Below are 13,038 nucleotides of genomic sequence, written 5' to 3'. Positions count from 1 at the left end.
TAGCTCTTCAGTAACCAGCCCTCTAGCAGTCTCCTGACAATAGGTTGATGGTATACATTATTTTTCACCTCATCTTTCTTCCTTCTTTCCACTGTCAGCACTAACAATGGGCCTTGTCTTTTTGCTCCAGTCCTTCATCAAAGAGCTGCATTTTACCTTTTGTCTTCCTCCTACCTTTGAATCATCATCTTACTATGTGGTCCCACCCTCATGAATATTTTATTCATTTTTGCTATGAATACCTCATTTCATTGATGGTTAAAGTTTAGTTCTTCATCTTTGTTCATGATCCTTGTGCACTTGCTTTCGGACAGTCATGTCTTTTCAGTCTCTTTAAGGCCAGTGAAGAGTGCATGCTTTGAGTAATATAAACTTTGTTCTGGTTAAGGTTTCCCAATCACAAATGATCCTCATAAATTAAATAACCTTTGTGTCCTTGGTGGCTGGATTCCACAGTCTCTGAACCTCTGAGATACTGCTATAACCTGATAATGTAGATAGTATTTTTCAGAAAGTGAAAATTGTATTAATTTTCAGCCCTTTCATCCATTGGGCCTTTTCCTGTTTGCATTTTGGGAGTTTAATTATCTCTTTCTATCTGCTTTATGTTGGACATCTTATCTATGAATTTTTTCAAGTATGTTTGTTGGAACTTCTGGCAAAACTGCCAACTATATTCCCTTGAGTCCTAGTGGTTGAGCTGCAGACGTTTAGCAATAAAATACAATGACAATTTAAATAATCAGATCCAGGGTGCAGCTAATATTTAAGTGCAAGATTGGGTATGATAAAGATGTAAACGTGAGACTCTCCAAAGATTTGAGAAAAATCAACTGTGATAGGACACATGTAACTGCTCTGGTTCTAGATCTTCTCTGATGATCAAGATTCAGATTGTTTTCTTAAAATGTGTACCCTAATACTATTGGTCAAGAGTAGTGAATCTAAGGCCTTTTCACTTATAGATTGATGTATAAAATTGTACTTTCACACATTTAGGTCTCTAACTGAAATGAATGAATATATCTCAAAATGTTAAACAGCAAGCATAAATAGAAAAGGAAATAACCTACAGGACTTTTTATAAGTTGTATATATGGGAGAAGTGGCTGGACACTTAAATTTTGTCAGAAAAGTGGGAAAGCAAGGTGACTTAGATCTGACGAGTGTGTAAGGTTATACTGAAGCAGATGGCAATTGAGTTAGATCATTATTGGTCCTGAAACTCCTTGATTAGGAAGGAAAGTTTAGATAATTAGAAACTGATGTAGCTGTACCTTTTTATAGGCAAAGTAAGTGAAAGTGTTTCAGATCATAGCTGCACTTCAGATGGACAGGCGGGGGACTTGATAAACACAAAGGAAAAACAAATATAGTTCCAGTGAAGTTTTCTGCAAGTTCTTGGTATTTAGCACAAAAAAAGGACCTAATGATCAAGAATGAGGGCCTAAAAATCAGGAGTCTAGAAAGTAAATAGGAGGTTGGAATTATTAGCTGAGTTTCATCCTAGGCAATGCATCCTAATATATCTGAGGAAGAATAATGCAAAACAGATATTTACAGGGTGAATATGTTGGACAGTAAAGTGATGTGGGAGTATGGGCAGTGAGTTAAGTTTGAACTAGGAATGCAGTATGGTAGCAAAAAGGGTAATACAACTTCTGGCTGCACGTGCAGAGGTATTTTGTCATGGAGAATGGCATGGGTTTCTCTGTACTTAGAAGTGAACATAATAGAATGTGCTGTTCTGGGTACCTCATTAGCAGAAAGTTCTAGGCAATCCATAGAAGAGCAACAAAAACAAAGGCTGTAGGGACTGATTGAAAATTAGATATACTTAGTTTTTATCTTTGCCAAATATTTGAAATAGGTAAAGGGAAAAGACTTGTTTAAGGTTGTAAACAAAGTTACGATTAGGAGTGATGGAAATAAAAACCAACTTCCTAATGAGTTTAATTGTGGAATAATTTTCAAAAGGAAGTGGTGAAAGCTGCACTACTCAAGACTTGTAAAACTGAACTGACCCAAACAGTAGAAAGTATATTGTAAGGGGAGGATGAACGCTTGCAAAGGAATGGATTTGGTGATTTTGTCACTCTCATATTTCTCATAGCTCTGAACAATAACTCTGGAGTTGCAATAGACCTGTATAGAAGACAGGAACAAAAATACAGGGATCTGTTTAGAGACAATATGATGACCATGGAGAATTGGATGTGGAGAGAAGGGTGAAAATACTTCATTCTTATGAACATATAAGATTCAGAGGACAAGGGAAATTAAAAAAACCTATTAAGAGCATAGATAAAATAATGAACAAGCGAAGGATGATGGAGATAGGGAAGATAAACAGTAAGTGGAAAAACAGTGAAAGAATCCAGAACTTCATGTGTCTGCAGTAGCACCCTTTTTATGGATATTTTTTCTGGGAGTTTTGGTAGTTCTATGAGAACAGATGGAATCTTTCATAGTGCATAATAACAAGAACTACTACAAAAATGATTGTTTGTTTATTGAATGTCAACAGGCTCTTTACCACTGATCTTGAATAGAGTTAAGAGTCACAAAAATAATAATATAGAAAGGAAATTTTATGTTGTCAGGAATGTTAGAAGTTGCATAGGCCAATTTTTTATTTTTGAGAGAGAAACTGGAATAGAGAAGGTGACTTTGTATGTTTCTCTTCAGTTTTTAAGAACACCTGCAATTCTGTATTAAGGGAATAGCTCTGAGTTGAAAGCATACGATTCTAGAAGTGAGTGAACCTTCTAAAGGTAGTTGGTAGGAAAGTGAAATTGGTTCAAAGCTACCTTTCCTGCCAAAATGTAATTGGTTTGATACCAAATATTTCATTTTTCCCTTTTTTAAGTTTGATCTCTAATTATCCACTGAGTCCTGTGGTATAAGCAAAACAGTTGTATAATTGTAACAATTATTGAACAAACTGAATAAGCCGTTCATTCTTTCACAAAGTTATTTATTTCACTATGGTATTTATTTGTATTAGAACAGTGGCTTGGAGCCAGCTGAGAACAGGATACCATTGAGCATTGTACAAATAGAAGTTATAGTCTAAATAGACAAAGAAGATGAAAGGTTGGGGAAAGGAACTAAAGAATGCTTTGCAATTGTTATGTTAGTGCCATTAGTTTTGTGTGGGATGGAGGTTGGTGGTACGATGTTTTTTATTTTGTAGCTCCAGTTTAGTAAGGGGAATAGCTAAAAAGACCAACACAATAAGAGAGGAGGGTAAGGATGTAAGGCAGGAAGGAAGGAGGGGAGCATGGAAGACGGATGGAATGGAGTTGCGGTGAAGAGACTGAGGGAGCACACAGGAGGGTTTGTAGCAAACAGCCAGTCAGCATCGGAGAGAATATGAGAATATCCAGAGTGAAAACTGGAGAAAGCAGTCTATCATTATTATTTTATAGCTCATGCTTCAACTGCTTCTGCAGCTGCTTTTAAGTCTCTGTCTGGCTTCTCCCTGCAGTTTCTCTCTCCCTTTCTCCAAGCCCACACAGCTGGAGGGAGAGGTGGGTTCTCATGAAGCCTAGTTATTCCTGGAATTGGAGGTCTCTTGTACAGTTCTGTGCCCAGACTTGCTTAAACTTCTTCTTCAACTGCTTCTGCCAGATAAAGAATATAAAATGTCTTCACTTGATTTATTTTCTAATCACAAAACAGGAATTTCATTAAAGTTTAGACCTATTCCACCTAAATTCCTTTGTCATGTGTAAGATTTTGCATGATAAATGTGAAGAAGGTATTCCAGTTGATTCATTTGCCTCTGTGATCCTCAAGGATGATAACTTTTATATAGTTACACTTGTGCCTAACTAGAATGTAACTTGAGGGCAGAATTTGTATAGTAGAGTAGATGAGACTTTATTCTAGCAGAGTTCTTCCGTTCACAGGTATTCTGCTGGGATTTAACTGTATGGTATTTCCGCAGTGGCATAGTGGTGGTAGTAGTAGCAGCTGCTTGGCAGAAGCAGAATATAGATGCACTAAATTATTTGCAAAGATGCACTGATATCTGAAAAGTCCAAACAGCGCTCAGTCCTCTATTTTGGTTCTACAGATACCAGTATATTTAAGGCTTTATCAGGTTGGGCCTATCACTAGTATTTCTTAACTGTCAAGATCTCTTCAGTGCAGCTCTTGATATTCAGAACTAAGGATGGATTATAACTGACAGACAGAACATACCCGAAGGCTTTTCAGCCTTAAGTGATTTACAAACTTCCACATCAAACTCCACATGTAGGGAACACAGAATTAATCCAGGTGTTTGCAGGACAGCTCTCCCATACCTTAATGGGGACAGAGGAGTCTGGCAGGGAGGCACTGCAGTGGCAGATCCAGGTGGTTGAAACCACTACACTGCCATGTACCCGAACCAGGGTGGGGAGGGGGATTATTTTTATTCACTTTTGTGTAGTTGAAATTTAAGACTTTGAAACACACTGGTTGGGAGAAATTGAACTACCAACTTGTCCCACTGCCAAAGGCAGAGAATCTGGTGGCTTGAAGTTGAAGGACAGAGCTCAGTCCTTGGGCCTCCAGCAACAACATTGAGCTGCTTCCAAATTCCACAGGTGGGAGGCATTAGCCCATGAGAAATGGAATGAGGAGAGAAGCTGTGCAGCAGAAATGGATATGCTTGTTTAGGAAAAGTCACTATGTCCTCCTCAAGACACTAAATAGGTCTTTTGGGTATAACAAAATTCAGGTGAACCAGCATTACTAGTATTGTTTTAAAAGATATAAATTCTAGGAAACCAATTTCTTGTTTTGTATTGCTACAAAAGCTGAAGAGCTGCCACTTCCCTCCTGCTTTACAGATTTCCCACTCTCAAAACCTTGTCTCGTGGCCCTATCTTTCTAGCTGAGGAGCCATTCCCTTTAGAGCCTGTTATGGCTATGTGTTAACTGTCAGGGTTGTTGAGTAACATGATATGCCTACGGTTGCCAACTTTCTAATCGCACAAAACCGAACACCCTGGGCCCACCCTGAGGCTGTGCCCCCTGCTCAATACATTCCCCCTCCCTCAGTGGCTCACTTCCCCCACCCTCACTCACTTTCACCAGGCTGGGGCAGAGGATTGGGGTGCAGGAGGGGGTGTGGGCTCTAACTGGGGGTGCGGACTCTGGGGTGGGGCCAGAAATGAGGAGTGCAGGAGGGGGCTCCTGGTGGGGGTGTAGGCTCTGGGGTGGGGCTGGAGATGAGAGGTTTGGGGTGCAGGAGGGGGTTCTGGGCTGGATCTAAGGGTTTCAGAGTGTGGGATGGGGCTGCGAGTTGAGGCAGGGCATTAGGGTGCAGGAAGGGGTGTGGGCCCTGGGCTGGGGATGAGGGGTTCAGAGTGTGGGAGGGGGCTCTGGGCTGGGGCAGGAGATTGGGGCGTGGTGGGGGGGGCGAGGGCTGTAGCTGTGGGTGCAGGCTCTGGGATGGTCCTGGGGATGAGGTGTTTGGAGTACAGGAGGGTGCTCTTGGTTTGTGTGTGTGTGTGGGGGGGACGGGGTAGGGGTAGGGGGTTGGGGCTCGGGGTTGGGGCACAGGCTTACCTTGGGCGGCTCCCAGTCAGCGGCGCAGTGGGGCTAAGTCATGCAATCACTGCCTGTCCTGGCTCCTTGCTGCACCCTGGAAGCAGCCAACAGGTCCAGCTTCCAGGACGGGGGGCCAGGAGGGTCTGTGCGCTGCTCTCGCACCCAGTTACTGCCCCTCCAGTTCCCATTGGCCGCAGTTCCCAGCCAATGGGAGTGCAGAGCCAGTGCTTGGGGCGGGGACAGTGTGCAGAGCCCCGTGGTTTCCCTGCCTAGGAGCCGGACTTGCTGTCCACTTCCTGGACGCAGTGCAGTGCCAGGACAGGTAGGGACTAGCCTGCCTTAGACCCACAGGCAGGGCCGGCTCCAGGTTTTCTGCCGCCCCACTCTTCGGCGGCAATTCAGTGGCAGGTCCTTCGTTTCGAGAGGAACTGACGGACCCGCTGCAGAAAACCCAGACGTGCCGCCCCAATGGCGGCCAGAATGCCACCTCTTGGTATTGGCCGCCCCAAGCACCTGCTTCTTTACCTGGTGCCTGTAGCCACCCCTGCCCACAGGACAGCTGACCGGACTTCTAATGGCCTGGTCGGCGGTGCTAACTGCAGCTGCCAGGGTCCCTTTTCGACTAGGTGTTCCAGTCGAATACCAGACACCTGGCAACCCTAGATGTGTCACCTCCTATGAATAGTGAAGCAGTCCGAACTGCTACCAGCGATGGGAACTAGAGAATCTAAAAGGGAATCTATAGATAAGATGGCTGCCGGAGTTTTTGGTGTATGGCACATCTGACTTTGGGACTACTCTATCACATGCATAAAAAAGTAAATGGAGGAGACATATCAAGTTAGAGATGCCTGCTCAAATTTTCTTCCACATGCCCTGAATATCCTGATCATCCATCTCCCAAAGCCTTTATTCTTTACCTCGCCTACACATAATGATCCTTTTCTTATATTTTAAAGATACTGGTGCTCAGCTGTCAGGCTGCTCCTGGCATAGCACCTACCTTTTGAATTTTTCACTGTGATATGCAACAGAGTTGGGGGAGGGGAGGAGTGGGAGGGACTGCCAGTGGAAATTTGGAGCACCGTAGGTTCCATTGCATGTGCACAACTGTTCAATAAGAGGGTTCTGGGACCTAGCACAGGTACCGCTGGGGCTTCAGGTTATTCCTGGGGTTTGGTACATTGAGTTTGGGAGTAAGATTTTGATATAAATAGCTGGTATCTGCTCCCCCTAGGTCTTATGCAAGACTGTGTGGATTGCTAGCAGTTAAACCACTGGATCAGCCCAAAAATGTCAAATAGAAATATGTTAATAAAATGCAGGTGCCTTTACTGACCAGGAACCTTGAGAAAATGAATTAAATTGAAGCTGCTTTGTTACGTGACACATGCCAAAATAATTTTGTGAATGGATGTTTGATGTCAGGAAATACTAAACAGCATTGTTCTATAATGTCATCTAGCTCTTTCAAATTCAAAGTCTTGAAACTAGTTAGTGATAACCAGATAAGTTTCTAAACACTAAAGATGTATTTATTTTCTGACTTAACGGTATTAAATAAAACTGGAAACACCCTTCGAATTATTTCTACATTTTAAAACCTATTTCTAGCCAAGTGAACTTTGATCTCTTTCAGATTTTGAACTATATTCATTCTTAAAACTTGCTTGTATGTTTCTGACTACTTGTAGCTGCTTTCATCTGAAGAAAACGACCACAGTTCTTGTTACAGCCAGTCAGATAGTCAGTATGGTTCTCCTCCAAAAGGTTGGTCAGAAGAATTGGATGAACATGGTCAAACCTTATATACCAATGACTATACTAATGAAAAGGTACATTCTCCTTTCTTCTCATCACATATATTCTAAATTGGCAGAACCTTTTCAGTAAATTTAGTTGTAAGACGATACAGTTTCATTTTCAGTGGTGAAAATCTTTCCTCACTGCTGGCTTCCTTTGTTCTTAAATGTCCACAACTTTGGCAACTGAACTAACAGTTTGCTCTGGTGTATGTTGTATTGATATTCCTCGGGGATAATTTTCTTAATGCTAATTCAGTGAGAGATTTGGGGCATCAGCTCTAATTTACACACAAATGTATATTGCACAATTCTTGATATTTCTGTCCTCTTTGTGATGTTATAGGAACGTATTCTTTACCATTCTAATGTTCTTCTTTCTGTCTTTCAGAAACACTTCTTTTGATGGTGCTGTGTAGGGTTGATAATATAGTACTCTCCCTGGGTCTGTTTCCTGCTGAAAATATAGTTGCTTTGCTTTTTGTAACCTTGTTAAATCTTCCTTTGGGAAGCAGCAAAATCTAGTGACTAGATCACAGCAGTATCAGGAGACTTGGGTTCTGTTCTAATTTCTGCCATTGACTAACTTTGACTTTGGGCAAGTCACGATAACACTGTTTCCTGATTTGTAAAATAGGAATAACACCCCTGTTTTGTAAAACAGTTTGTAATCTTTTTGGTTTGTGTTCATATTAACGCTGCTCTTAATTATTTTTTAAATAATTCTTTGAAACAATTATGAATTTCATGTAACTGAAATGGATATGCTGCTGAAATATGTTGTATACTAAAATCGTTTTTAAGATGCAGAATTTAAATTACAATAGATTTTTAGTAAAGGCTTGAATTTTGTGAAAGTTTTAGCTAGTGTACTTTTAAGGAGATATGAATTGTCATGTTTAATTCTTCAGTTTCTCAAAATTGACTTGCAAATAAGTCATAAATTTAATTTACTTCAGAAAAAACTTCAGAATTTCACCACTACCAGAGCTTTTCCTCTCTTTAAGCTGCCCCTAGGTGCTGCAGAATGTGTTACTCTGCTATGTTGTATAGCATTATAAATTTACTTTATGCTTTACAGTAAAATACATTTCCTGACTCAAAGAATTTATTGTAAGAGTATCTGTGTGAAGTCCCACTGTTTTCTGAGGGGCTCTGCCTGGCTTCAAAGGCCTGTCTGTGTATCTTGTTTTAGGATCAGGGCCTGATACAAAGAACTTTGCCCTTAAGAGCTCTTCCTTTTCAGTGAAATTGTGAGCATGCACTGTTACAGATGTTGGGTCTGCAGACTGCTTGTCCTCTGGACAAATAGTTAAAGGAGCTGAATAAATTACTTGCCAGTACTCTTACTAAATAATTAAAGGTTTAGAACAATACTTTTGTGCAATAGTATCTCTAAAATGGGCCCTTACTACAACTCATCTCTTAGCCGTACCAGGAACCTAATGGAGCTTGATCAGATAAGTGGCAGGACTTTTATATAAATGTCTGTATTCTGTTCTCAGACTTTTTTCAATGTGAAAGGGTTAAGTTTAAGAGTGCAGTATACTGTACTTTAAAAAAAATCTGTTTATCTCAACGCTGTGACATCACAGGTTTATACGTTCTGGGGAGTTACAACAGAGATGTTGAGAGTGAATGTGACCTGGAACTGAAAAAGAGCACATACGATTTACTTTCTCATTGCTTTTTAGTTTTGCCTAATTGAAAAGGGTGCAAAGTTGGTATATTTCTGAAGTAAATGGAATTTTATTATTTGCAAGTTGTCTTCAAGCTTGAATGCAAAGCATCTAAGATGTGTTGTGATATCAGTCTTTCTGTCACTGTTATTAAACTTCCTATTATCACATTTATTTCTACAGTGGATAAAACATGTAGATGAACAAGGTAGACCATATTACTACAGTGCTGATGGATCACGATCAGAATGGGAACTGCCAAAGGTAACAAAAACAAAAGTACGGTGACAACTGGTTATTCTTTCAGTAAACGTTCAGAAATCTGTGGTGGGAGTTCTTCACAACAGATGTATTCTTTCAGCTGTGGCTAATGCCCCATGTTTAATTATTCTTGACACTTCTTGGGGTTTTTTCTGTGAAGACAGACTCATTATCAAGAAGGATGTGACATCAGAAATAATTCAGTATAATAGTGTTAAAAATTCAAGAGAAAATCTTACCTCTGTGCCTAACAGTATTTTTCAAGTAGTGCTGCACATTAGCATTGGCCTTCCTGTTATAGAGGCACTGTTTTCAAAGTATTTTTTATGAGTAGTAGTATTGTGTTCACTTTTTAAACTCAGCTCTGTAGACAAAGATATTCATCAGAGGCCCTTGAGAGAAACTATGAACTAGCTTTTAAAACAAGTTGCAATACCAATACTAGCAGACCAAGAAAGAGAGACCTGAGCAAAGTGGGAAATGACAAGGAAGATAGTTTTCTAACAGAACTTTATTAAGCCTGTGCAAATATACTGACCTCTAAATTACTAAGGAGTTAAATGGAATTCTTCTGTAATCTGCGCACAATGTGTTAGGGAGATTTTTCTTTAATCCTCTAATCCAATAGAGATCTTAAATTTTGTGGCAGCCAAAGACCTACCAGGCTAATACTGCCCAGTTGCTTCAGTCCGGTAATTTGCAGTCTTATACCCTTGAACAAATTGCTTTTATCAAAAGCACCTTGAGCAGTCAATTTGTATAATATAAATTTAATCCAGGAAGTGAAAGATGAGTTTCTGCTGCGTGCTGTCACTACTTTCAATGCAGTGTGTTTTTGACAGAGTGGAATGGGTCTATCTTGCACACTAATTCAGTTTTGGATCTGAATTATACAAATAATTGATACTGTTGGCTCTAATATAAGAACTGCAGTTCACAGTGCCAACCCAATAGAAATTTATCTAAAGCAGAAGAGTAGAAAAAGGCAGTGTCTCAAGGTACTGTGTGTTTTGTAAAGCAGTAGTTTAGAGGTCCCAATCAAGGATCAGGGCCTGGTTGTACTAGTTATTGTAACTACACTTGGAGTTGGGGGTGTGATTCCCAGATTGAATAGACATACTCATACTAGCTTTCATCAAGTAGTAGTGTAGCAGTAGCGTGAGCGGCGGCTCAGGTTAGTCTCCCCAAATACAAACCTACCTGGACCCTGTGGGTATGTACTTAGCGTGGCTAGCCTGTGCTGCTGTCTGTACTACTATGGCTACACTACTGTTTTTAGTGTGCTAGCTTGATGAGAGCTAGTACGAGTATGTCTGCTGTGTCTGGAAATCACATCCCCAGTTCCAAGTGTAGATGTAGCCAAAATGAAAAGACACAATTGCCTCATTGTTAACACGTGCTTCCCTTGTTTGTCTGTATCCACCTGTTGTCTCATCATTACTTCAGACTCTATGTTCTTAAAGCAAAGATGGTCTTTTCACTGCGTTTGTAAGGACTAACATAAGGATGTTGTGATTGAGGCCTGTAGTCACCACCACAATAAGAAGAATTAATTAATTAAAGTAGTCTCTGTTTACATGGTTAGGAAATAATCTTCATCTTTTAAATGAATGATTAATGGTAAATGAGTCTGAAATTACCAAAATTTACCAAATATTAACTTGGTGTAAACAAATGAACGATTGATCGCGCGCTATAACCCAGTGCCCTATCTACTGTTAAAATAACAGCTTGAAATTCTAGAAGTCATTTAGTATACCAGTTTTCCACAGACGATCTTAAGACTACCCAACCTATAACTTACAGTGAATAATAGAGATTTGTGAGTAAAGGCAGGAGCACAATTGAACCCTCATCTCTGGAAACCCCCTGATTTATTAGAAGTTGGTTCAAAACTTATCCAGGAAGTAAAGGATTGGAAAACATAATACAGACTGAAGATCTGTTTCAGGAAAAAGATTTTTCTCTTCTTAACTGTCAGGAGTTGGAGAAGAAAAGACTTTAGGAGACTTTTTGGCTGTTTTTACAACTGAAAAGGTATACTGTTGAAGCTGGGGGGGGGTCCTACTCTGACATCCATCTGAGCATGAACTGAAAAAAAAAATTACATATAGACCACAGCAGTTCTCTTAACTATACTACAACAGATGAGCATACTGAATAGGGCCCTACATTATGAACAAAATGTATTATTCTTTAAAGAATATTTTGAAAACTATTTCCTGTATCCCACACAGATTCTGCTGACTGGAAAATTTTAGTTGTCACATCTCAACAATTATATTTTTAAATGAAAATCAAACAGAGTACACTTTAAATAAATATATATATATATATTTTTCGAGGGCTGTTGATTAATTGCAGTTAACTCACGTGATTAACTCAAAAACATTAATTTTGATTAATCACAATTTTAATCACCCTGTTAAACAATAAAATACCAATTGAAATTTATTAAATATTTTGGATGTTTTTCTACATTTTCAGATATATTGTATTCTGTTTTGTAATTGAAATCATGAACAGGAAGTAGAACTGAGTGGACTTACGGGCTCTAAAGTTTTACATTTTTATTTTTAAAGCAGTTTTTTGTACATAATTCTACATTTGTAAATTCAACTTTCATGATAGAGATTGCACTACGGTATTTGTATTAAGTGAATTGAAAAATACTATTTCTTTTGTTTTTTTACAGTGCAAATACTTGTAATCAAAAATAAATATAAAGTGAGCACTGTACAGTTTGTATTGTGTTGTAATTGAAATCAATATATTTGAAAATGTAGGAAACATCCAAAAATATTTAAATGTATTCTATCAGTGGTTTGAGCATTAGCCTGGGAGTTGTGAGTTCAATCCTTGAGGGGGCCATTAGGGATGTGGGGCAAAAATCTGTCTGGGGATTGGTCCTGCTTTGAGTAGGGGGTTGGACTAGATGATCTCCTGAGGTCTCTTCCAACCCTGATATTCTATGATTGATTAACTGTGATTAATCGCAATTAATTTTTTTAATTGTGCGATTAATCGTGATTAATTTTTTAAATCACCCCAATAATTTCTAATATTTGTGACAGCTGTCTTAATTAGCTTTGTTTTCTCCTCCACACTTTATTCATCCAGTGTATGTATATCCAAATCATGTTGAAGCTCAAGCCTCAACCCTCCTCTGCCATACACCACTTCAGGATCTTATAGCCCTGATATGGGAAATAAAATAGGTGCGTAGGAAAAAATGTTGCATGCGCTTAAAATCCAGATGAAGAGTTAAAAATGTGTTTAAAAACACTTAGTTTTAATTGTGAGAACATTAGGCATAATTTATAAAGGAAAAAATATAAAATCTGGAGTAACACGTACTAGCTGCCTAAAAAATTGTTTAACAGTGTTTCCTTTTATCTACCTACAAAATACTGAATAAATAATTTTGAGAAGGGGAAAGAATGCAGCACAATCAAGTAGAGGTTAAAGGGACATTGAAACTAACAGACCTATTTCCAACATGCATTCCCAGTCTTTCACCCCACACTGGCATAGGAACATATGACCATTGATTGATCTATCTAGTCCAGCTCTCAGTCATATATCCCTGAAATGAAGCAATTAAAATAAAAATAAGTTTAATTTAAGAAGCAAAAACTGAGGTCAAAGAAAGCAAAAATGAGAGAAAATTACAAAATAAGTGAAACAGGAGTGAAGGAAAAAATCTATTGTGCGCTAGAGACACTCCTCGGTCTTTCCATCACATTCAT

The 13,038-nt window shown here is 39.2% G+C and overlaps 1 protein-coding gene across 6 annotated transcripts in view; it reads left to right on the top strand.

The window, feature by feature from the left end:
* The window catches only part of ARHGAP12 (Rho GTPase activating protein 12), a 143,698-nt gene that overhangs the window by 70,797 nt on the left and 59,863 nt on the right, over positions 1 to 13,038 (top strand). For 3 of the 6 annotated variants that reach the window (XM_045006784.1, XM_045006783.1, XM_045006782.1), the window contains exons 4-5: positions 7,242 to 7,382; positions 9,212 to 9,292. In XM_045006784.1, the coding sequence (XP_044862719.1) occupies positions 7,242 to 7,382; positions 9,212 to 9,292 (222 nt within the window). The remainder of the gene's footprint in view (positions 1 to 7,241; positions 7,383 to 9,211; positions 9,293 to 13,038) is intronic. The other 3 variants (XM_045006788.1, XM_045006787.1, XM_045006786.1) reach the window with 1 other exon arrangement.

Source organism: Mauremys mutica, chromosome 2 (assembly GCF_020497125.1).
Source record: "Mauremys mutica isolate MM-2020 ecotype Southern chromosome 2, ASM2049712v1, whole genome shotgun sequence".
Lineage (NCBI taxonomy): Eukaryota > Metazoa > Chordata > Testudines > Geoemydidae > Mauremys > Mauremys mutica.
Note: the sequence above shows the minus strand (reverse complement) of the source record. Positions and strands in the feature narration are given on the sequence as shown.